General features: G+C 52.4%; 7 protein-coding genes across 7 annotated transcripts; 2 read left to right on the forward strand and 5 right to left on the reverse strand.

Moving 5' to 3' along the window:
- Window positions 1-694: 694 nt before the first annotated feature.
- Window positions 695-2,438, forward strand: A1O1_05489 (uncharacterized protein; the record flags this gene model as incomplete). The annotated part of the gene is made up of 3 exons (XM_007726375.1): window positions 695-921; window positions 1,773-1,811; window positions 1,862-2,438. 3 exons carry the CDS (start codon window positions 695-697, stop codon window positions 2,436-2,438), a joined length of 843 nt encoding a protein of 280 aa, XP_007724565.1.
- Window positions 2,439-5,728: 3,290 nt separating this feature from the next.
- On the reverse strand, window positions 5,729-7,729 carry A1O1_05490 (uncharacterized protein; the record flags this gene model as incomplete). The annotated part of the gene is made up of 1 exon (XM_007726376.1): window positions 5,729-7,729. The coding sequence occupies one exon, from the start codon at window positions 7,727-7,729 to the stop codon at window positions 5,729-5,731; it is 2,001 nt and encodes a 666-aa protein (XP_007724566.1).
- An 867-nt stretch (window positions 7,730-8,596) lies between these two features.
- A1O1_05491 (uncharacterized protein) lies at window positions 8,597-9,055 on the reverse strand (the record flags this gene model as incomplete). The annotated part of the gene is made up of 1 exon (XM_007726377.1): window positions 8,597-9,055. The coding sequence occupies one exon, from the start codon at window positions 9,053-9,055 to the stop codon at window positions 8,597-8,599; it is 459 nt and encodes a 152-aa protein (XP_007724567.1).
- Window positions 9,056-9,535: 480 nt separating this feature from the next.
- A1O1_05492 (ATP synthase F1, gamma subunit) lies at window positions 9,536-10,618 on the reverse strand (the record flags this gene model as incomplete). Its single annotated transcript, XM_007726378.1, has 4 exons — window positions 9,536-9,664; window positions 9,719-10,377; window positions 10,428-10,477; window positions 10,563-10,618. 4 exons carry the CDS (start codon window positions 10,616-10,618, stop codon window positions 9,536-9,538), a joined length of 894 nt encoding a protein of 297 aa, XP_007724568.1.
- A 738-nt stretch (window positions 10,619-11,356) lies between these two features.
- A1O1_05493 (DNA topoisomerase I) lies at window positions 11,357-14,290 on the forward strand (the record flags this gene model as incomplete). Its single annotated transcript, XM_007726379.1, has 4 exons — window positions 11,357-11,420; window positions 11,513-11,769; window positions 11,823-14,093; window positions 14,156-14,290. The coding sequence occupies 4 exons, from the start codon at window positions 11,357-11,359 to the stop codon at window positions 14,288-14,290; spliced, it is 2,727 nt and encodes a 908-aa protein (XP_007724569.1).
- A 938-nt stretch (window positions 14,291-15,228) lies between these two features.
- A1O1_05494 (catalase) lies at window positions 15,229-17,375 on the reverse strand (the record flags this gene model as incomplete). The annotated part of the gene is made up of 8 exons (XM_007726380.1): window positions 15,229-15,761; window positions 15,824-16,019; window positions 16,078-16,345; window positions 16,406-16,495; window positions 16,555-16,679; window positions 16,744-16,905; window positions 16,951-17,009; window positions 17,060-17,375. The coding sequence occupies 8 exons, from the start codon at window positions 17,373-17,375 to the stop codon at window positions 15,229-15,231; spliced, it is 1,749 nt and encodes a 582-aa protein (XP_007724570.1).
- A 2,784-nt stretch (window positions 17,376-20,159) lies between these two features.
- A1O1_05495 (nuclear transcription factor Y, alpha) lies at window positions 20,160-21,128 on the reverse strand (the record flags this gene model as incomplete). The annotated part of the gene is made up of 1 exon (XM_007726381.1): window positions 20,160-21,128. The coding sequence occupies one exon, from the start codon at window positions 21,126-21,128 to the stop codon at window positions 20,160-20,162; it is 969 nt and encodes a 322-aa protein (XP_007724571.1).
- Between the last annotated feature and the right edge of the window lie 3,536 nt (window positions 21,129-24,664).

Raw genomic sequence — 24,664 nt, forward strand, 5'->3', positions numbered from 1 at the left:
CGTCAGTATCATGGTCAGTCATTGCGAGAGCGCGGGGGGCCTCCATGCCCGTCATTGCCCAATCCGCCGGTGCTCTGCTCTCGCAGTCAACTGCAGAAGAGAATATCACAGTACTGAGCACGGGAGATGGAGAGGACAACTAGTACATGAGAGCTCCTCAGGTGGTGCTGCCTACCGCTGCAAACATGGCTTCAGATAGATAAAAGAATTTGGCGAGGTTGCGAACAACCTGGTCGCCAGGTCTGTGCCAGTTGTCAATCATTGTGGAGGTCGGCGCAGTAGACTGCAATGGCATGATTTGTTTTATTGAAGACGGTTGGTCTGTTTCGTTGATTTATTGGATGCTTGAGGTTGAAGCTCTCAGAGTCGATACTCATGGTGACTAGACAATAGGTCTTCTCGACCGAGCATGGAATTGTTGTTATATCTTTTCTCGTCTTAGAGATACCGTGACGGCCCCTACGAAGATGTTCCAGGAATTTCTGAATTTCTGAATTTCTGAATTTCTTCGTTCTGTTTCCATGGCACATGAAACCATCATATGTGGCACCAGGGTTGAGAATTGAGTTTCCATGACATGCCGGGGGCGCACGGTTCTTAGATACCAGGCCAGCGCCGAGGACATATCTCGGGCGCCTTGGATGACAATGCTAGCTCACGAATCGTTCTTTGCAATGACAATCTTTGTCATGCGATGATTGACAACGTTAATAGCGGCATGGTCTGGAGTTGGGCGGAGTTCTTCTTGACCCTCCTGACCTTCTTAGCCTCGCGCATCAGGAGATGTTTGCGTGATGCCAGGGCCTGGAAATCCATATCAGGTCTGGTCGGCGAGCTGTCCGGAACCGACAACCAATGGGTGCCCGACTCTGCAATCCATCAGGGAGACGACCCACCGCCTCCATGGTCTGGCTTTTCGAGGTACGTATGCGTCGAGAAATGACTAGGAATTGAAAGTCCGCATGTGCATTGTGCTGCAGTGCAGTGCAAGCTTTCGTCCCCAAATTGGCTTCTGTCATTTCATCGTCGACCTCGTCTACTAGCCAGCCGGGGGTCCGAGGGGTCCGAGAGAATTACCTAGTAACTAGGACCTGTGTAGTTGTTGTTGGACCCTGAAACGAGAGTCGCCTGAATCCACAGTCCCTTCTCAAGGTGGCTGGAAGGATCTGATTTGTTCAGTCTCCCTCATATCTTTTGTCTTTTTATGCTGGCCTGGCGTCATGCGTGCCGAGCTGGCCTACAAGGTACAAGGGCAGCGCGATGACCTCGAGTGGTTCTTTTGCTACATCGTCCTGAGATCTTGTTCATAGGATTTGTTACATCCTCTCGACTTACCCTGGATCCCCCATTGACACCTTGGTACCTTGACATGACTTGACATGCCATATAGGTATTGACATCAGCACATAAAGACGACACATGATCCCCGGTTTGAAGATCAATACAAGTCCCCCGACCTCGACGTTTCCTGTGATCAGCCCAAAATGCTATCAAGAGAAGGAAATCGTACCACGCGGAAGGTCGCCCACGGGCTTGACGAGGTTCTATCCCAAGCACCCGGCAAAGTATCTTCGTCAGGGATCAAGAGAAAAGGACAACGTACCCTCCGCGCATGTGATTTCTGCCGGCTGAAGAAAGCAAAGGTCGGTCTCTCTTCTTGACGGCTGATGTCGTTCGGTGTTGGGGGGGAGAACTCACATTAATATCAAACAGTGTGATGGGCAAAAGCCATGCAAAAAATGCCAGGGCTGCAAAACATCTTGTACTTACAGCCACCTTCGGAAAAGCTCCCGACCACAGTCTGTATTGGCGTAAGTTTATCACCTCTTCAACAGAGGTCGGTATTTAACTGTGTGCCCAGATATGCAGCAACGTTGGCACGGCAGCAAGCCACCTTGGTCGAATGCGTCGAGACTCTATACCGTCGCCTCAGGGTAGAAAATGAGTCTAGAGTCCTGGCATTGAGACCCGGGGGTGCTGAACCCAACGTGAACGATATAATGCTCTCCCTCGGCTTGGATCCTCTTGACTTGGCCGAATTCGATAGCGAAGATAGCATCAACAATTCCAAGTCGCAAGAATCGCCTTCTGCCTCCAGTTCGTCACCTACCATGACAGACACATCACCCGTGCAGGACCACGTGGAGCTGCAAGATACCCCAGGTTTCAGACAGGCTTCCATTTTTGCGTCTGACTCCAGTCGGCAGCAATCCGCTCAATCAGCCCGCACCATGGACCGAGGAGACGCTCCGTGGGCGAATGGGGCTCAGTATTGTGACACGCCGCTTCCCGATGATGACATGTTCGGGATGCCTTCATTCGCCGGCGACCTTACACCAAGGGCCCTGAACCCCTGGACATGCGCAACAACATACGACACAGCATCTTACCAGTACACCAATGACATGTTCGACAATCCTCTAGGCTGGAGCAATTGAAGGTTCATATTGCATCTTGGACAACATCATACTGCCACAATCATGGCTTTCGGGACGATTGTTTGAACCGCGACGGCTTGCTCAATCGAGTGAGCGGTGGATTGACTGCGCAGTCATCTAACCCTTACCGGCGAGAGTCTGCACTCTCTGCTCTCTGAAGCATTCTACTCTGCATCACCTTGAGAAACAAACCCGGCGAGTCGTCACGAAGCCGAGCACAGTCCGCGACTCGCGGCCCTGAGACGATGGAGCCAATATGAAGGCCCACGCAGATGGTCCAGGGCGAGCTGAACATATCTCTGGCGAGGTGTCCAACCGTGCCACTCCCGGATATCGTACGGATATCGTACGGATATCGTCCAGCAGATGGCTTTTCCGCGACTTCGGCCGACACTATGATACCAACAGCCCGAGATGGACGCTATCACCGGAACCCTGAAGGAAACAAAGGTACAAGAAGAGAAGAGAAGAGACACAGAGAGAAAGGGAGAGCAATAAGAAGGGAAACGAGGAAAAGAAGGAGCGAGAATGCTTCATATCGACACTAGTCCTCATTCATACTAGTGTGTGGAGTTATGTTCCAGTGGCCATCACGTGACTCTTTCATATCACGTGCGCCCTCTATTTATGCCAAAATCTATCTGCTGTAGTACCTAGGTATCTATCTACCTAGTATCACAGCTTCAAAGTCGAACACCTTCGTGCAACTTGATATTGCCGTAAGCACATTGACATATTGAGCAGAGCAGATCAGGCTCAGTTGATGAGCTGTTTTCGTGAGTTTCTCTACGAACCTTTCGTAGCATCATGATGCGCTCGTTGGCTCGTTCGCTCACTGCCTTGGTGTCGTCTGGATGAACTGAGCGATTGCATACGGTGTCATGACCTGACTCCGTAACCTTGTCTGGGTATCTGTTTCGTGAAGCTGGGTCGACTTTACAGTCTCCAAATCATGGGAAGAAACCCTCGGACGCTCACTTTGGTGTTTGCTTGCGCATCTCTTGTGGATATAAATCCCTTTGACTCATCGAGAAAGCAACTCCCAGGGATGATTGTGACTACTTCACATTATGACCTATCATCGCCTGCAGTCAGACGTTGATACAAGTGCTATGCGGTACACTTCGAGTGACAATGGACCCCAAGACCTGGGTGCAATCAGTGCTTGGAGATTGTGATATCTAGGTTTTCATATTTATATATACCCGCTGCCCATGCCATCCTCAAAGATTCTGATGAGACACACATCTGAAATAACTAACCTTCAAACACTCACACGCAAGGGACGCTGCTCAGGTATCTACACGGGCATCACGCAGGACATCCAACATCCTATCCACCTTCTCGAGTTAGAATCAGAATGGTGGAGATATACAGAATATACCCCTCTGCTTCGTCGTCTGAGGGGTATGATGACCATCTGGATCGCCGCGAGCGCCGCCGGCCCCGAGATCGACGAAGCAGACCACGCCTGGAAAGATACGAGCGGGCCCAACGACGCAGACGACCCTCAAGAAGTCCATCCGAATCTAGCTCCGGCCGTCATCCCCATGAAACACCTGCTTCAATCTCCCACGGCGTCTCCGGGTCAGAGCAAGACGGGCAAGACTCGGAACCACATGCCGAAGCGCTTGCCGGAGACCGCGCCGGAGATTCTACTTCGGACGTTCCTTCCGCCGCCGAACAGTCTGGAGAAGCCAGCGAAGAGCATGGGCGGCAGGATCCCCCAAGGACCAGAGACCATGATCGACTCCAAGCTTACCGTGATCGGCATCGCCGCCGTCGTCGACCGGTAAGATACCGGCCGAGAAGTGAAAGCTGCAGCACGTGCAGCTCCCAGAGTACATGTGATCGGGCGCGAGATCGACACGGGTTCCTGACACGCGGCGAATCGCCTTTTAGAATCCCGTCACGTCGTGGCGAGCCTTATGGAGACGTACTGCGCAGCGATAGAGAATCGGGGGAAAGTAGCCATGAAGACTACCATGAGGCACGACAAAGGGCTAGAGACAGACGCCGCGATGATAGGCTACGTCGACCCGGACGCCAAGTGGACCGCAGAATGCGACGCGACAGCTACAATACGTCCAGACGCTATGACGACCGTGACGGCTACGGGCAGAGATATGATCGCATTGACGTCTATGCACCGAGATACGGACACAGGTACGACGGTGGCGGGCCGGCAAGTGATTGGGGTCGGGGCTGGGAGGAGGGTCCTTGGGATTATCCCTTTCCCCGGAATGGGTATCAGGTTCGTCTCCCCTGATACAGGCAAGTAATACTGCAAGGTTGAGAATGCCGGGAGTCGATGAGGCACACTATGTCATACATGGGACGCGGTGATCCCTTGAAACAAGGTGACACAATTCCTATCTGAGATACTCAGCTTGAGGCAGGACAATATGTTTCAAGCTTACGAAGTCAAGCAAGGCTGTACGCGCAGGTTTCGACCGGAGGCGAGATAGCAGACATCGGCAGCACAACTTGAACAACGAATACAATATCAATATCATGACACGGACTTTGATAGCAATCAACTTACTTATGCGCCATCGACCTGCCATTGCTGGCCCATGCAAGTGGTAGCAAAAACAAAACTGCTCGAGCAATGTCCTCAATTTCGAATGTAGGAGTCTACCAGCCCTGTGCGATTGTTGAATGAGCTCCTTCTTGATGGTGATACCCAAGGACTCTATGACAGACCGACCAGCATGAACAGACTGAACACAACTTGGAAGAACCATCAATGCTTGCTTTGACTGCTGCCGCCCATAAAAAAAACCCCCCAGTCCACAACCTCTCCATCAAGCTGTATAAATCAATCGCCTTTGTGTCCTCCGCCGTCCCCATCTGTAAGTCCTCCAGAGGTCGATTCGCGGGTCATTCCACCCTTCGTCGAATCCCCTGTCACTGTCCCATTTACTGACAACCCATTGAATCTTCCTCCGCTGATGTCCTTCGTTGTATCCTTGATTCCATCCCTCGCATACCAGTCCTCCACTATCATCCATTGATGTCCTTCATTAACACCCCGTGGGTTCCTTCCCTCCAATATCCTCCGCGATGGTGCTAAGTATGCTTTCCTCCATCCGTTCCCTTTGGCATGAACAGTATCCATCAATGCAATAGACTCCATCTATCAGCTCCCACCCAATTGAAACCTAAGCAGGTAATCCGCCGAATGCATGCAGGTGAGATTCAGACACTTCTTTCCCTTGGTGCTGCAACCTTAGTCAGTGGCCCTGTCTTGCAGTTCTAAGCTTCACTGACGCCCTGAACAAGATGGTTCATGCAGGCTGGTTCAAGCGGTACTTCGCATATGCGATCCCACCGAATAACAAGGCAGATGCAAACAGAGGGTTGCGCACAGCAGCGACGACTGCACCGGCTGACAGACCCATGAAGCCGGCTGTCCAAGCCCAGTGTGGTTCCGGACTCGCTTCGGAGCTGGTGACGGTTGGTTTGATGTCGATGATCTCGACGTGCGCAGTGTGATTGGCGTCACTGACTTGGGCAGCGTCTTTGGTCTCCTCGTGCTCTTTGCCGCCAACGACTTCGATGTGTTTGGCAGCATCAACCTGTTCACCGTCTTTGGAGTCAAGAGTTCCACTCCCGTTAGTCTTCCCAACCTGCTTGCTCCCTGGAACTTGATCTTTCTCGACACTTGACAAGGGCTCGGAGTCAATCTCTTCGACATGAGCTTCAGTGTCACCCATATCTGACTCGATCTCTGGCATCGCATCCCACACGATTCCAAGGTCAAGCACCTTTGGAAGCTTCGGCGTGGTCTCGGAGATCAATGTTGATTCTTCCTCAGCAGCAGGCTCGACGACCATGGAGTCGAAGTCGAATAGCTCTCCGTCAGCCGTTTCTGGCATCAGATCGGAAGATTGTTCGTATGCAAAGTCGACTACTGAAACACCTGGTGCAGGTGCGTGCTGGTCATCGATATCTTCATGCGCCTCTGGCCCATCCTCTCTTGGGAAAAGGAATACATGGCCAAGATCATCATGTTCCTTGATATTGGCAGCGTGGAGTTCGGCGATCGAATTGTTTTCATCTCCTTCGGGGATGACTCCTGCCTCAACATTGGATGATTCAGTCAGTCTCTGGCAGCCAGCCTGCTTGTCTGAGTCGGGCACTTTGAAGTTTGGAGTCCCTTCGTTGCCATCCTCGCGAGGAAACAGGAAGACATGTGTGAGATCGGCGTGCTCCTTGACGTTTGCTGCGTGGATTTCGGTGGCGGTGTTGTTGCTTGACTCATGCTCCACTGGCTCACCCACTTTCTGATTTCTTGACTCGGTAGTTTCGATAGATGAAGTGCCTTTGGCGGCATCTGGTCCGTCCTCGCGAGGGAACAGGAAGACGTGTGTGAGATCGGCGTGCTCCTTAACGTTTGCTGCGTGAATTTCCATGGCGAGGTTGTTGCCTGGCTCTTCTGCGGTCGGTTTGACTTCAGGTTGATCCAAAGGATAGTCAAAGTCGAACTCAAACTCAAGCCCCTCGTCTGCAAAGTCCATCACATGTTGATGTGCGTCGACCATGTCAGGTTGCTCAATATTGTCGACACTGTCTTGGCCTGCACGACTGACACTGCGAGTGCTGTTGGTTCCAACATGCTCACACCCTTCAGCAGTAGAAAGCGCAGTCCAGTGTGCCACTGCAAGCTCGTCATTCTCAGAGATCTTGGACTCATTGTCATCGTCTGATTGTTCCTTTGTATTGGCTGTCATCTTGTCTGCATCAACTGCGATGATACAATCCTCAGTGCCCTGTGCCCTGTCGCCACCTCCAACGCTTGTGTTGGGGCTGCTGTGTAGTGTGGAAGCCTCTGAGATGGCTGAAAGCGATCGCGGGGATGAGGTTTCGGTGTCGGGTTTCTTGTGGAGGAATTCGAAATCTTCGTCGTCGTGCTTGAGGAGGATCTCTGCTGATGCTTCATCAAGGTCGTGAGAACGCTTGACCAGGGTACGCCATCTGGTGAGGACTTTGACCGCTTCGTCTGCTTGTTGGCGCTGGCAGGCCTTGCTGACGTGCTTCAGGTATCGTAGCAAGAGTCGCAAGTTGGTGATGTAGCATCGCTCTCCAGTCATGACCATGGGAGGCATTGCTGGCAGATTCTTCAGGTCACCGGGGAGATTGTGCACCGCGTCGACAATCTTGCCGCGCATGCTGTCAATGAAGGGGATTAGACATAGTTTGTCCAGTGCTGACATTGTCATAGGATCAGTGTAGGGTTCAAGTGGTCCTATCGCGTCAAAGACAGGGAAGGTCATGAGTTTCGCCATTGCTTTAGACGCCATAGATGGAATTGTTTCGTGGATGAGTTGATGATGATGGTGGAGGAGTTGAGGTGATCACGGTCTTTTATGATTGAGGGTAAAGGCTTTGTGTTTGAGAAGGATGAGACTTGGATAAGACTTGGATGAGACTTGTCTCAAAGGTGTGATGATGGGTGTGGATGTGAGTGGTATGGGTGATGGTAGGGGGGAAGGTTTAGCAGAACAACAAAGGGGTTTATGTAGGCAAATCGTCAACACTGCCTGCACAGAATCGCCAAGTATCGGTTGTGAATTCTGGACGCGTTTGATCGAGACGAAGGTAGTTGTATGTGAAGAGCGCAGGCTCCAACATTGGGATGAATGTAGTGAAGAGAAAGATCAGACAGAAAGCACATCTGCTGTGAATGGCTTGTATACTCACTGTCGCTGACGAACCAAATGAAGACGAGCTCAGGAGACGAAGGAAAACAGCTTAATGAATTGTGAACCAGGCACATCTGCTGGAAGACACCTTTCCGACCATCGAGACTCAAGCTGGTGGACCGTCCAGAGCTGATATTCCCCAAGTTTATCGGACATTGAGCGATATCACATACAGAGTGCGATGAGAACCCATGACCGTAAGAATCCATCAATACCACCGTAGTCTGCCGTATCCTCCACTGCAATTGTTGGCATCAGATGTGCCCATGCTGGCTCGATTGCGAACTCGTAGCTGAGAATCCGCGAGGCAGCCTGACTGAAGCCAGGGCCGTCTTTGTCTGAATCGCCATGCCTGTAGTAATTGTATCAGTGCTCATGTATAAAATGAAACCGGCACGGAGCAGATGAGACTTACCGTGCATGAGACTTCAAGAGAATGGCAGTACATAATCAGCCGCCACCCCTGTTGACCACTCCCCAAGCATACGACCAGTCAATGAAAGTTGTTGTGGCCAGCAGGCTAAGAAGCACAGCACTTTCGAGTTTCCCCTGTGTTGAGTCGTAGATGAGAAGCGGCAGGACAATGCACCACCTCGAGTGTCTGGCAAAATCCGGGTATGGCACAAATAGAAGCAGGCAAAGGACGGTGTCAGAGAAAAGCTGGGGCCGCACCGCCAGAAGGAGAGCGGCTGCAGCAATCACAGCAATAATAACAGGCTTTGTTGGCAGTCTTCTCAAGTCATCCTCCGTGTCGCTGTACCCAGATCTGGTTTGATATGTTGGTATGGCAATCAATTTTCTTTGCAGGACTGGCGGATCCAAACTGGCTTCGATCAGGTCAGGGTTCGAAAAGTCGGAAAAGTTGTCTGGGATCAACGTCTCTTCCGGTTCGGTTTCTAGTGCGGTCATGTTGGCATAAGACCATGATGGCGCGTAGACTGTCCCTTGCCGATGCTCTGGCTCCATCTTTTGAATATCCCTGGACCTAGGAGCTGATATGGAGGTGTCGCTGGACTCCAAGTTGTGATCAAGCAGCCGCGTTGAAACTAGTATCCTCCAGAAGCGACAGGCCATAGAATGGTTTCAAACAGACAGAATTGGATGTCCCCTTTCCAAAGCCAAGACGACAGACTTGTGGGATAAATAGAAATCTCGTCATTATCAGTCACTGACAATGCGACAAACAGTCAGGCGGCATAGTTTGAAGGAAAAAGGAGGCATCGAATAGGCTACCGCTCAAACAACTAAACATAGTAAGCAGAACACGGCAAGCAGTGAATGTTGGGCAGCGTCGGATAAACACGGAACTTCGGGGCTGAAATCAGTGAAGTCTGTTTGGCAATAAAGAGAATTGTTTGTTGCGCTTTATGTACAACTTCTTGAGACCGCCTACATCTCTTCCGAGGCAGTAGCACCAGTAATAATCTCCACCAATTCACCCGTAATGACGGACTGTCGGGTTCTGTTGTATAGGATGGTGAATTTACCGATCATATCACCGGCGTTCTTGGAGGCGTTCTGCGGCACAAAATCAGCATTGTGAGGGGCTGCACGCTCAAAACAGATACTTACATCCATGGCATTTCGTCGAGCAGATTGTTCGCAAGCATGGCCTTCAGCAAGAGCCCAGTACAGTGCGTTGGCCAGGGTGAACTCGCGAAGGTTGGGCAGAACCTCGTCATCAATCTCGAAGGCAGCGTAGTTGGGGGATTGAGTGATGGCCTCCTCGGAGTATGCCTCCACTGTGACCGGCTCGTAGCTCTGGGCATTGACGAACTTGTTGTACAAAATGTGGATGCTCGCGTAGTCCTCAGGCAGCATCACCAACTGGTCCGCAATAGCCTGTGCGTCGGCAAACGTGGGGACGTCTTTGCCAACGCCTTGGAAGCTCAAGACCACATTTTTGGGGTTGGAACGACCAATCTGGGCTTTGCACTTTTCACCGATAACAGCGATATCCAGGTTCTCGTTCTTCTCGAGCATTCGTCGAGTAGCACGCGACAGACCGGAGTGAATACCACCGCAAAGACCTTTGTCGGAGCTTGCAACCACCAGCAGTGTCTTCTTCTCATCCAACGGCTTTGTCTCGGCCTCCTCGAAGACTTGGTTGGAGGTCTGACCGTAGGTTCTCGAATCGGTCATGGCTCTCTGGGCACGCGTAAGCTTCGTCGAGGCGACGATTTTCATGGTCTTGGTGATTTTTTCGATGTTGCGAATCGACTTCAAACGACCTGGCCTCCAGTTAGTGTGGTGTCAAGTGTTCCGAGATGGTTTATCGTACTCTCGATTTCTCGCAAGGTGGCATATCCAGCGACCTGGGGCACAGCCGTTCTGGAAGACAAGTTAGTGAGGATGGTCCGCACAGTGATAACCCGCAGTCAAGCTATTGGAAGGGATCAGAGGGGAGTGAGCTTACCTGGCGATGGCAGCATTGCCGGCGCTGAGGGCCGGTCTCACAGCTCGGGACAGCATCATGGCGAGCTTGGCTGACCGTACAGCTGTGAAGATGTGACAATGAGGGTTTGGACGAAACTGGAGAGGAGAGGAGAGTCGCTGTGCTCGGTGAAGCTGTGGTGCAACTCCCAAACGAGGTTCCGACGAAGCTCTGCCATTTCTACCACACTAGTCCAGATTAGGCTCTAGCGCATACCTCGTTTGTAAAAGAGGCAAGACTTTGGTTCTCCAATGGGACAAGACGAGAGAAAACAGAAGAACCCGCGCACTGCTCGATCGAGACCGTGACCGTGACCGCAGGCACACTACTAACTACTGCGACTAACTGACAAACAGACACAGACGGCAGACCTTGCACCAGTGCTTCACCTTGACCTGACTTGACTGTGAGGCTGTTGGTGGGCCGGCACACTCCTCGTTTCCCCCCCTTCAAAACCAGTGGTGACTGTCAACGGCTTCAACTCTCTTTTCTTTCTCTTTTTCTTTATCACTCTATCCTTCCGCTGCATTATCCGGACCTTCACCCCCGCTGTTAATAATTGTCCGCCTCTCGCCTCCTTTCCCCTTCACCCTTCACCACCTATTCCGCCCTTGACAAGACAAGTCAATATTTCGACACTTCGACGCGCCTTCGGGAGGTCACTTCAATCCCTCACCTCTTGGACACGTCTTCCGACATCCCGATTGTTGGTCTTGCAACCTTCCTCGCTGAGACCCAGTCCACCCGTACGCGATATCTCCTTTGTTACGCGCACAATGGCATCTTCAGACGATGATATGCCCCTCGCCGGGTCGAGAAAGTCGAATGGCACGAACGGGGGTAGGTCATTGATTCTCTGTCCCGGAGCTCGGTCTTCATATGGACTGAGCGTCTCATTGTATATTTCGTTTTACTAATCTATCTTTTCCCAGTCACCAAGTCTCTCTCCGATTCGAGGATACCCGCATCTGTCGACGCTGCGATGGACAAACAAATTCCCACGAACGGAGAGATCATGCCTGGCATATCGATGGCGAATGGTGATGTGAAGGTGGAAGACACGCCCATGCAAGACGCCGACAACAATCATCTCACAAACGGTTCCGCGAATGCCAAACGCAAGGTTCGAGACAGTCTCAGTCGACCAGACTATGCGGATGCCCAGAGTAGCGACGACGATGTACCACTGGTATGCCCTACTCCTGTCTAGGATGAAGAATATACAGGCTGATTGAGACGCAGAGTAAAAAGAGAAAGACGACGACAGCTCCTCCGGGTTCCGATTCCGACGATGCTCCTCTGCTGGCTAAGGCTAAAGCAAATGGCAAGACGGTCACCAAGCCACCACGCGCCAATGCAGCGCAGATAGGAGAGTCATCAGATTCTGATGTTCCTTTGGGTAAAAAGTTGGCCAAGCAGAAACAACAGATTGAAAAGGCCGCAGAGAAAGAAGCAAAGCAGATTCGCCAGGATGAGAAGAAAGAGGCCGCAAAATCCACCAAGAAAGCTCCTCCAGTTAAGAAGGTCAAGAAGGAGGAGTCGACTGACGACGACAAACCTCTGGCCAAGCGGGCTTCAGCAGCGACCAGCAAAAAGGCCAAGGCCGATTCTTCCACACCGGCTAGGAAGACAAAGCCAAATTCCAAAGCCGCCAAGAAGGAGGAAACTGCCGATCCGGAGGACGAAGATGACGAGGAGGAAGACATTAAGTGGTGGGAGGATCCTACCAAAGGCGACGGAACCAACAAATGGGAGACCCTGCAGCACAACGGCGTTGTCTTCCCACCGCCTTACCAACCACTTCCGGAGAACGTCAAAATGAAATATGATGGCGTGCCTGTCTCACTTCATCCTGATGCTGAGGAGGTTGCCGGTTTCTTTGGATCTATGCTCAATTCCACACACAACGTGGAGAATCCCACGTTTCAGAAGAACTTCTTCGCCGATTTCAAGGACATCTTGAAGAGGACCGGCGGAGCAACCGACAGCAGGACAGGCAAGAAAATCGAAATCAAGGAATTCCAAAAGTGCGATTTCCGGCCAATCTTCGAGCACTATGAAGCTGAGAGGGCAGCTAAAAAGGCAATGCCGGCGGCCGAAAAGAAAGCTCTCAAGGCTGCGAAAGATGCCGCCGAAGCTCCGTACATGTACTGCATTTGGGACGGCAAGAAACAGAAGGTGGGCAACTTCCGTGTCGAACCTCCTGGTCTGTTCCGCGGTCGGGGTGAGCATCCCAAGACCGGCAAGGTCAAGACGCGGGTAATGCCAGAACAAGTCACGTTGAACATCGGCAAAGAAGCCACTGTGCCTCCACCGCCTGAAGGGCACAAGTGGAAGGAGATCAAGCATGACAAGCAAGGGACGTGGCTGGCAATGTGGCAGGAGAACATCAACGGCAACTACAAGTACGTGATGCTCGCGGCGAATTCCGACATCAAAGGCCAGAGCGATTACAAGAAGTTCGAAAAGGCTCGGGAGTTGAAGAAGCATATCGACCGGATCCGCAAAGACTATCGAAAAGATCTGAAGTCCGACCTGATGGCGGATCGACAGAAAGCCACTGCCATGTATCTGATTGATCAATTCGCCCTGCGTGCCGGCAACGAGAAAGGGGAAGATGAAGCCGACACGGTTGGTTGTTGTTCGCTGAAGTACGAACATATTACGTTACGTGCTCCAAACACGGTGATCTTCGACTTCCTGGGTAAAGACAGCATTCGATTCCACGAGGAATTCGAAGTCGACCCCCAGGTCTTCAAGAACCTGAAAATCTTCAAGAAGCCCCCCAAGAAAGAAGGGGACGACATCTTCGATCGTTTGACCACGACGCAACTCAACAATCATCTCAAGAACTACATGCCCGGCTTGACGGCCAAGGTGTTCCGTACGTACAACGCGTCGTTCACCATGGCCAAACTGTTGAGTGAGATGAAATCCGAGGGCTCGATCCCCGAGAAGATCAAGGACTACAACGACGCCAACCGGAAAGTGGCGATTCTGTGCAACCACAAGCGCACTGTGGCTGCCACCCACGTCAACCAGATGGAGAAATTGGGTGATCGTCTCAAAGGCCTCAAGTACCAGCAATGGCGGCTCAAACAGATGATGCTCGACGTTGACCCCAAGATCAAGAAGAAGAAGGGCGCCGAGTATTTCGCCTTGCCGGATGACTTGGACGAGGCCTGGATCCAGGAGCATCAGGCATATTTGGTGGAAGAACAAAAGAACAAGATCATCAAGAAATTCGAGAAAGACAACGAGAAGCTGCAAGCCGAAGGGCAGAAGCCGATGAAGCAGAAAGAACTCGACGAGCGTCTGGAGGTCGTCAAGGAGCTCGAAAAGAAGTTCAAGAAGGAAAACAAGACCAAAAAGGTCGAGGCCGAAGGCAAATCTCCCACGATCGAAAAGCTGGAGGAGAACGTCAAGAAGTTCGATGCCAGAATCGCCACCATGTCCATCCAAGCGGAGGACAGAGAGAACAATAAAGAGGTGGCACTGGGGACGTCCAAGATCGTAAGTCTTTTGGGTCCAGTCGTTGTCGTAACCCCCCGATCACTACTAACTCCTGTCTACAGAACTACATCGACCCGCGCCTGACCGTGGTGTTCTGCAAGAAGTTCAACGTCCCCATTGAGAAGCTGTTCTCCAAGACCCTGCGCGAGAAGTTCGAATGGGCCATCAAGTCGGTTGACGAGCACTGGGCTTTCTAGATCCAGCCAATGTGGATGATCGATGCAATGGGCTCTATTCTGCAACACTCTGAGCTTTTGCTTGTCCACTGCTCTTCGAATATACGACAAACACACACACACACAGCCAGCTAGCTTGGTGGTTTTGGGTATGGCGAGTTCAGGACAGCACGCTTGGGCTTGGGCTTGCGTTTGAGTTTGTTCTTGCTTCCGCCTTCTTTGGATCGGAGTCGCATCTCTTCACCGAATGGAAGCCACTCCTTCATCGAGGAACCACGCACGGCATGCAGAGGGTCATTGTTCAACGGACAACACGCTCGGGGCGGGCAGATCTCAGAAACCAGGTTCCCAAAGGCTACTCCAGATCGAAGATCCACAGTGCTGCCCATTGCAACCTGACTAGCAAGCATATTGGAAAGAGCATACAACATAACATATCCATTCCTTTTTTGCATGACCAGTTCCTCACACAGCACTCATCATGGCAGACCAGAGACGGCACTACATGGCATGGCATAGAAATAGCGCTAGCATCAAGATCAACATTTCACATGGCCATGAGTCGCAGCCAAGCAATCAATAAATAGCATGATGTCAATCTCAAGATGTTTAATTACCTACTTTCCCTCCTAGATGAAGATCAGACAACGAGTCGGACCGGTCCGACTATGGGAGACCTTTCCAGGCCAGCGTCGGAAGGTGGCGTTCCTCAGTGTCTCATACTCCTCCTTATGATAGAGATGATCGTGCACATATGTTCCAAGTATTGGGTACACAAACGGAATACATGTATTATCTGTCCGTTCCAGGAACTAGGTACCTAAGTTACCACCGACGAGCCGACTTATGATGAAGCGCAGGGAATAAAAGTGGAACCCAGCAGTCTCCATCTAGTGACCTCCAGCCACGAGGCCGAGTCAGAATCATCAAGGTCTAGCAACCGACGCTCCCATAGCTCCTCAGAAGTTGTAGATGCCTTGGACAGGCATACCGACCAACCTCTCCTGGTCGTTGTTGTGCAGGAAACGCGGGTCCTTGGTACGGGTCTCGGCGCCCTTTGCGGCGTTTTCGACCTCGCTGAACTCGAATTTCTTCTCCGGCAACAGGTCGTAAATGGCTTTGGCGTAGCTTGGCTTGATGCAGTACTGCTGGCCCAGGTACAGGACCTGAATCTTGGGGTCCGAGACGTGTCCGAGCATGACGGCGGTGTTGCTGTGCAGGTGCTGTCGCTGGGTTTCGGTCATGACTTTCTCATACAGCGTACGTGGCTGGTCATACTCGGACAGATTGCCTTCGTGGTAGAAGTGTGATTTGCGCGAGACCACGGGATCAGACACCTTGTATGGGGCTGCTGCTGTGTCTGAGCGGAATTTGGACATGGGCGTGTACGAGTTGGGCGCATAGTCTGGGTTGCCGCCATGGTTGGCGTCGGTGCGCATCACACCGTCGAAGTTCAGGCTTGACATGGAGCCCGCCATGAAGGGGCAGTTGACTGCACAGAAAGGCAATGAGTACGTAGCATTACACAGTGAAGCAGAGGAAAGGTCGCCTTACCTGGGACCTGATGATAGTTGGTGCCGAGACGATGGAACTGTGCATCGCGGTAAAAGAACATGCGGAACTGCAGCAGCGGATCCGGGCTATCCTCGATCCCCGGAACCATGGCCCCTGGCGAAAAGCAGGCTTGATCCACGTCACGGTGATAGTTCTCGGGGTTCTTGTTGACATGGAGCTTGCCGAACTCTTGCATCTGGAGAGGAATGTCAGTAACAAGGTCGACGCAGTGCTGTCGACTCGGACCAACTTACGGGGAATTGATCTCGAGGCCAGACTTTGGTCACATCGAATGGGTCGAACCCGAGCTTCAAGGGGTCGGCGTCTTCCGGCTCCATCACCTGGACACAGGCTGTATAGGAGATTGGATCTTCACGCTCGATTGCCTGCCAGAGTTCCTGTTTCGAGTAGTCCGGGTTGATGCCGGACATTTCGACCGCTTCTTGACGGGTGAACTGCTTCTGGCCTTTGTCGGCGAGGAAGTGGTACTTGATGTACACGAATTCGCCTTCCTTGTTGACCCTATAGACAAGACAGGGTCAGTGGGCTGAATCTGCCATGGTGGAGATGTGATGTCCAAACCATTTGAAAGTGTGGCAGCCATAACCGTGATTGGAGTGCCAGCCATTGGGCGTTCCGTGATCACTAAAGAACATCATACCAGCGTGGTTCCTACAATGAAATCATCAGCCCCGGTTCTGTCTCAGGTGACCGGTTGGTTCGTAACATACGCTTCCGGTGTGTGAGCTAGCAGGTCGAACGTGGCATTGTAGTCAAGGAGGAAGTTGTCAGGTCTCCTGCCTTGGCTGCGAATCACATCAGGTCCCTGGATAGGATCACGGCAGAAGAAAACCGGCTGTAAGCGGTCAGTGAGCGGACACCCAGCCACCGAGTGAGCGGTTGCTCCAATAGTCACTGACGAAGTTCAAGCCAACAATGTCATAGTTGCCTTCCCCGGTGTAGAACTTGACGGCAAAGCCGCGCGGGTTTCTAGCAAGGTCTGGGAACTCTCGGCCCAGGGTGACGGTAGAGTAGCGGATGAAGATGGGGGTACGGACGCCCGAGCTTCGAAGGAAATGGGCCTGGGTGGTCAGCGAAGGCATCCATCATGGCTGCAGTGGTCTCACCCTGGTCAAATGTGACATGTCCTTTGTGGTTTCAAAGTAACCAAACGCACCGCTTCCGCCTGGTATGTAATGTTAGGTCGTCTCGGCGGCGAGGACGCAGGCCACTCACAGGGATGGACCATCCTCTCCAGCAGCTTGTGTCTGTTGAATGCCTGCTGCTTTTGGAACAAGAAGATATCCGAGGCGACGGGGATGCCGCCGACGGTCTTGCTGTGGGTTGGAGTTGGCCATGGGATGCCGTCGTTGTTGGTGTGATAGGGAGCATCATCTTCCTTCTTCCCGCCCGAAGTGACTCCCGAAATCTTCGCAGCCAACGTGGCCGGCCCGTCGTTCAGGCCTTGGAAGACGGTGGCGCGTTGGAGGGGTCTTGGATCTGCGCCTGCCGCCCCAGCAAGTTCCTGCATTGCTTGGATGGGATGTGCCATGATGAACAGAGTTCAGGTTGTTTGGCGTTCCTTCTACCGACAGGTCAAGAGCAATAGGACTGGGTGTGAGGCTCGACAAGGCTGGTCGAAGAGGAGCAGCTGAAAGATGAATGAGACAGACTTGACCATCAAAGGGACAAAAGAGGGGGGAGTTGGGATGGTTATAGTTCAGCAACCGGGCGGCCAGGACCAGTGTAGTTAGATGAGTGGGAAAGGCAGAGAGATGACCGGATGCGAACGAGCAGGTATGATTGTGACAAGGAGCGAAACGTCAGGCATTCGGTCGGTGGAGGACGCTGAAGAATTCGTGGTGACCGCAGGGAGTTAGAGAAGGAGGAGGAGGAGGAGGAGAGTCGCATGCAGGAGGGACAGCATCCACACGTCAGGAACAGTACTCCCTTGTGCTTTCAGCCATTCACGAGGTCAAGGAAGCAAGAGAGCAAGAGAGAACTAGAATGGCAATGGCAATGGACAGATGAGAAATGGAGAGCTGTGAGACGTGGAAAGCGCATGCAGTGCAGTGCTTTGATGCAGCGTGCCAGTGGGATGTTGAGCCGAAGAAAGGAGGCAGACTGTGTGTGATGCCTCCATTCGATGCTCATCTCATCTCTTCATCCCATCCTACCAGACCTGCATCAGCACTCCTCGGACTACTAGCATGATATTCCCATCGTCATCGTCTCCCGTCCTGGAAAACACACTCCCGAAGCTCTTCGATCTAGACGAGGCCATTTGGATCCAGGACACAGCACGCCGGAGGTCCATCCCGAGAGAGGTTAGAGCGTAGATGTAAGAAGCGCGAGAAGAGGAGAACGGCGACGAGGGAAATGTGCATCTGATCCTCAGTGAGAGTATCACATTGAATTATAGGTAGGAATCAGCATCCTAGAAATTGCCTGTAGACAATTGCAGTGACGGTTGGCAGGTGGCATGAGGCAGAGATGGACGCGGAGAGATGAGGTCAGGATTCCCTCCGCACCAATGAGAGAAGAACCAATATCACTGACCATCAACATCACTGTTGACTCTCTACTCTCTACTACTCTCTACTACCACTACTTGCTGCAAAACGGAAGTGAAATCCACAGGCTCTGATATGACAAGGTCATGTACTAGCAAGCAGGTCCTGGGACTGAATTGCAATGTCAACTATCTCTACTCCCTTTGGTATTCTATCCTTCCCTAGAGAGCACTGACAAATTTCGAACTCGAACTTGAACACTAGGCATCAGAGTCCAGCTGTGATGGTTACCTCCAGACCCAGACCCAGACCCAGACCCAGATCGAAGCCTCTATCACAATCAAGGCGGACATACGAGCCGCAGACACGAATCGTCATGGTCTGATGAGACCAAGAGGGGCAGATGCAGACCTCGCTACTCCTGCTACACCGATATCCGTTGTAAGGATCTTCAAGCTGGTCAACTATCAATCGTTTCTTACCCACTAGGATGACATGTCCGGTTCCAAACAGGATGATCCTCCATGGGTGCCTGAAGCTACTATGTACCTCAGGTAGGGAAAAACAATCCATCTCTGGAATGAGAATGAGAACGAGAATGAGAATGAGAATGAGAACGAGAATGAGAATGAGAACGAGAATGAGAATGAGAATGAGAATGAGAACCTCACACTGCAAGACAAACAGTCATTACAGCCCACCTGCACCTGGCAGAGGCCCCGTCTCCTCTCATTCAGTTACCTACCTACTAGGCACCTTATTTACCTGCTACCTGCTATCTGCGATCTCCCTCCACCTACCACCCTTACCAACTCTAGCAAGAGAGAACATCAATGATAACTTGCAAAAGCACCAGTGTACTAGTACCTGCATGCGACCTCGACCTCGCCCAATGCATGCATCACTTTGTTCAAGTCCTTCACATTCACATCTGCTCCCACTGCCACCTGCATTTCCACACTTACACCCGAACAGATAATACAGTCAATGCGAAAGGAGATTCGTGAGGGATCGTCGTCGATAGAAGAGTGGACAATGAATAGCCGGTCGTATTGTTGTTCCAACCCACTGGCACTTCGATCAAATCAATTGTAAGAACTTCTTGTTATGTGCAAAGAGATAAGGCCGTGACTGTGCGCGGGCACTGTGGTTATGGCTTGTCGTGCCTTGCCCGCTTCCTCCATCGTGTTCCCGTTTCTTGTCCTTTTCCGTTTCCCTCCACCCTGAGGTGTGACCTTCTTCTAGAATCCCTCAGCCTCCACCCTGACTGCTTGCCGAACCCCAGCAGTCTGTCCATCTTTCATATGGTGAGGCACTCGTGGACGACCTCCGACCCACAATCAGTCCCTAACCATGGTATCAAACATAAACCCGCGTGAACAGTTGCAAAGAAGCCCAAAACATTCGCCACCGGAAATGTCAATTTGTACAGACACCGGCGGAGATAAGCCACGTGTCCCAAAAACAAGCCGGTTCGAATTCTGAACTCCGTTGTCTGATTGCCGCAACATCCCCACCTCAGAGAGATGAGGGCGGCAGGGAGGTACATTCGTCAGTGCGACCGTGTGTGGCATAAACTGGCGTGAGCCTGTATCTCTCTGTGCGCTGAGTTGAACAAAGGAAAAGTCATCAAGGATTATCCCGGAAAACCAGCAAGCTTAAGGGAAGAGAAGAAACCCCTCGCCGTAGCCAAGTAGACAATGAATCCAGCCACAGCGTTCAAAGTCACAAACGCTTGCTAAAGTGGCAGACCTCCGCGAGAATGCAGGACAAAGGAAAAAGGAAGGGAAAGAAGGTCCATGTGGGAAACCGCAGTATCCAGCTCAGCCCAGGTCCGCTTCACCGTCATCCTCATCCTCTTCCTCGGCGCTCTCGCTGGCCACCTTGGACTTCTTCGCTGGCGTGTCATTGTCGGCATCCGTCGCCTTTCGCTTGGTGCCCGAGGACGTGTTTTCCGTCTTCTTCGTGGCGGGAGTACCATTCTCGCCGAGCGGGTTTTCCCCTTTTTCCAGCGCCGCAACTTCATCCGCGGTCAAGAAGCGGCCTCCAGGACCGCGGGGGCGACGCATCGCATGATTGTGTCGGGACTCGTGCAAGTAAGGTTTCCGCCCTTTGGAGGTTAGTCGGAGTTGTTCCTCTAGTTTTTGTCGAGCAACGCGTCGTTTTAAGATGCGATGGAACTGCTTTGCGTTGACGTAGAGAGGCGATTCCTCGGCCCCGCCCGCGACCAGCTCTTCTTGTGGCGCCTGCACGGGTTGCTGAGGAGGCATAGCAGGAGGGACAGATACCCTCGGCATGCTGTGATTTAATGCAGGCTGGGACACCTGACCGTGAGGGCTGGTGAGGTGTTGGCTCATCCGTCGCTGTTGGCCCATCTGGTTGGCTTGAGGCATGCCTACGCCAGAAGGCAATGGAGGCATTTGTCCTGTCGGATCCATTAGCTCGTGGCGAGAATCCATCGAGTATATTGACTCACCCGATGCGGCGGCCGTGGCCATCGCCGCGGCCTGAGTAGGCGAGATTCCATAACCTGGAGCCATTCCTGCGCCCACCCCATATTGTGGATATCCCATCGAGGAATGGACACCCCCGGCCGGCTGAGGTTGATAGTGATTTTGAGTTTGAGATGGCAGGATGGGAGAGGCTTGGTTGGGATTGTGTTGCTGCATATGTGATTGAGGCCCGGAAGGAGACTGGAGAGAACCGGGGCCAGCACTCTGCGGCGACGTCTGATAAGCGCCCTGCAGGTGTGGATGCTGATTGTGCTGTTGATATTGTGGAGGGTATTCCATCTTGACGGCGGACTCGAATATTAGACTTGATTCGGGTCAGGCTTCAATTGACGCGAGGCTACAGAGGAGAGAAGTTGGCGGCGCGTCAATGACTTGCTCAAGGTGGCTTCAGTTGTCGCGCGCGGGGAGGACGCGGGACTCCGGAGCCTAAGCTGGGAGGCGAGAGGTGGCGGAGATGTAAGGTGATGGCCACAACCGCGCTCTTGGAGGAGTGTTGTGCCTGGTGAACTGGCAGAAAGGCGCCTGAACTCTCTGATAGGAGGGTCTAGAGTACGGTAGGTTGGAGGCTGGTCCCTTGCGCGAGCAGCTAGCGCAGCTTTCGCGGGTCACTGGATCAGCGTCGAAACACCAATACTGACTCCGACCGTGGTGGAAGGCAGATTATGCGATTCAGACGCTGGAAGGACTGGAATGATTGATCAACTGTGGACTATATCGATGAGCACAGGTCAACAAATAAGGCGGGATCGTGCACAGCCAGCTTCTGCCAGGTTGTGGAGGCTGATTGAAGTCGCCTCAGATTGGGCTCCTTTGCAGGAAAACAAGCTGGGATTCTGCGGGTAGCGTAGTTGTTTGATGAGTTGTCAACTCTCGGGTCGCAAACAGCGTCAAGTGCAAATGTGCGTGTGTGGCGCGGGATGACGATGCCTGATCGGACGTCGCCCTGTTATTGTCCAGCTCCTGCCACAGGCTCTCTGCGATCGAAGGCCTTGCCGGTGTTTCGGGTTGTTGCTGTGACTCTTTCGAGAAGCTTGATGTGCGCGCGGTGCTGGATTGGATTGTTTTTCTGGAGTTGCGGCGATAAAACAAGAATGATTCGAGCGCGGGAAGGAGAGTCGCGATTCGATTGCTCAACTACGTAAAGCAGGGTGAATCAGTATTGGCCATGAGCAACAATAAAGGCGGTTATTGGAGGGGAAGGTCGAGTGGGAATGATTAAGTAGAAATCATTGGAGGCGCATGTACTGATGCGCTGGCACGTCATGCAACTCACCTGTTAGTCCGTCCCACACTGAAGGAGAAGCCGAGCTGGGATCTATCTATTCTTGTAGAGTGTGTTCCCTGGAGTTCCCGACGTTTATGCCCAAGAGGTGAAGCAACACTGGGATTCTGTGAGCTGTCGGCGGGGGTCACAAGTCGGTTTCGTGGGGTCGTTTCAGGGCTCAAATTGCTGCGACGACGGCGGCGCGGAGGAGATACAACCGACACGTGCTGAGTGCGGAGGAAGTCAACGCGACAACCTGTGCAATCAGATAGAATATGCGACAGCACGCGAAACTGGTGGTGATGTGCGGTGGTTGGCGGTACGGGCAATGGAGGTAGTCGGGAGTGGGTGGTGGTGGTTGTGGTGGGAGAACTGCGGGAGATGATGGGGTTGCGGTCGGAATACTCGGTTGGCGGCTGTAGCAGTGAATGATTGAGAATTGAGGGCGAGTGACGAGGGCTGGCAGCGGTGAGAGAGTTGCAGCGGGCGGGATGTTTGCCGCGTCGGATAATGTGCTCAGTGCAGAGCCGGTAGGGATGCAACGTGCAGTGAGCAAGGAATCTTGCTTGGGTTTGTGCCCTGGCAGTGCTGCGTGTTGGATGTTGCAACGTTTGCGCTGTTGCAGTTGCAGTCGGTGATGATGATGAGTAACCGCAGGCTACCAGGATGTTATTGTGCGGTCACCGGAGCTGAAGCGTTGAGGCGCTCGGAGGTGATGACTGGCGACGCGCCGCACAGTTTTTCGAAGCTCGCTTAGAATTTTCCGTTCGGCGTCGACGTCGACGTCGTCTGTATTCTTTGAACGCGACGAGGCTCGACAACACTGATGCGCCGGTGTTGTGAGTGGTCACGGTTGCCGTGTCTCAAGGAGGACGGTGATAGGTGGTGGTTGTTTACCAGAAGCGTGGATCTTGAGACGAGGCAGTCGAATCAAGTTGCAATGGCTGGGGAGAAGAAGGGATCTCAGAGGTGATTCGGCGGTGCGCAGCTATAGCCTCACAGTTGTCACAGACCCACGTGAGCGAGAGACAGCGTGAACAGGCCGAAAAGGTCACCGTCGATGCCTTGTCTGAGTGGATGAACAGGCTGAAGAAGACTGATGCGAATGCGAGGTGATTGGGCCAGAGAAGAAAAAGACGAAACGATGGGCGATTGGGCGGAGAGAGGAGGGATGGGAAGAAAGAAGCCTGAGGGGAGGAAATAAGAGGAAGGGAATGAATGAGACTGGACGCGGGCGGGCGCAGTCTGTCCATAGATCAGGCAGAAATCAGGCTGTGGATCCGTCGGTGGTGGGGGGAGAGAAAAGATCAGACAGGCTAATGACGGTGGGTTGTGCTTACCTAAGCCTGTGACAATACAGACACACTACTACCACACTACTTTATATTTTCGATCACGAGGATTGAGCCAATAGAGTAACTAGGCATGCTCAGTACGATCGACCTGCCATATATAGCTAATGCTATTTAAATCAGTACAGAGCTACTGTCAATCTGATACCGCTAGAACACAACAATCCGTCGGCCGCCAATAATAATGACGCCACCTGCTACTACTACTAGTACTACAGAGTTACAGTCCGCTCCTCCTCGCTTCGCTCGCTTCTCTTTGCCCGCTTCAGCGACTCCAACCTCCCGTCGGCCATGTTATGTTTACTTGTCTGCCCCTCGTGACCTGTGCTCGTCGCTATGCCTTGTTTTCGGCCGACTTGTTCAAGTTCCTCAATCTTGTTGCTCGCCTGGCGTGCCCATAAACGGTTACGACAATTAAATCATGGTATTTCTTATTTTGAGTCAACATTGCACCACAGCAGCAGAGTGCGATGCTGTGCACTGCAGTGATCTGTGGGTATGTCACAGTGTTGCCCACCTTCTTTCAGCTGCACTGCAGTTGCTGCCTGTCAGGTGGGGTCATGTGATAACTCATGTGACCTGCCTGCGCCTCCAAAGCCACCGCACCCGAATAACGTACTCCGCACCTCCATAGTACGAACCTCACCTTGGTCCTTTACCTCCGACCTCTCGAGAACTCCATCAATGCAGGTGCAAAGGACAGGCCGGCAGACTACGAAACCCTTCCATCAACTTACCGCGTCGCCAAAAGCAGTATCTCACTTGCAATTCACACCACACTGCGGTACATCCATGGGTAGTATGCGCGCAGCACTGCAGCCGGCGCTAACAAAAGCCCCCTGACCGTCCTTCCCTTCTTCCACGCCCGCCACAATACAATCTCTGCATCACTGCCCATCAGGGACACACTCCGACGCGGCAAAGTGACGGCTCGACTCGTGTTGGAACTGCATTACCAAGAGATGCGGTCAGGCTCGAAGAAGAAGTTCCCATAGCCTTCCCAGTTCCAAGTGTGGACGCAGTAGTAGAGAGGGATCTCAAGGCCTTGGAAAACCCTTGTACAACACTGATCCTAGGTAGCTTGCTAGGTACCTAGGTAGGTAGTACGTACTTGCTAACGTCCCAGGTTGTTCAGCGCATGTTTTTGCCTGCATGTGTTCCAGAGTCAGCCACAAGAAATCCTACATGCAGTTCCCATC

Source organism: Capronia coronata (assembly GCF_000585585.1).
Source record: "Capronia coronata CBS 617.96 chromosome Unknown acBCG-supercont1.4, whole genome shotgun sequence".
In the NCBI taxonomy this organism is placed as follows: Eukaryota; Fungi; Ascomycota; class Eurotiomycetes; order Chaetothyriales; family Herpotrichiellaceae; genus Capronia; species Capronia coronata.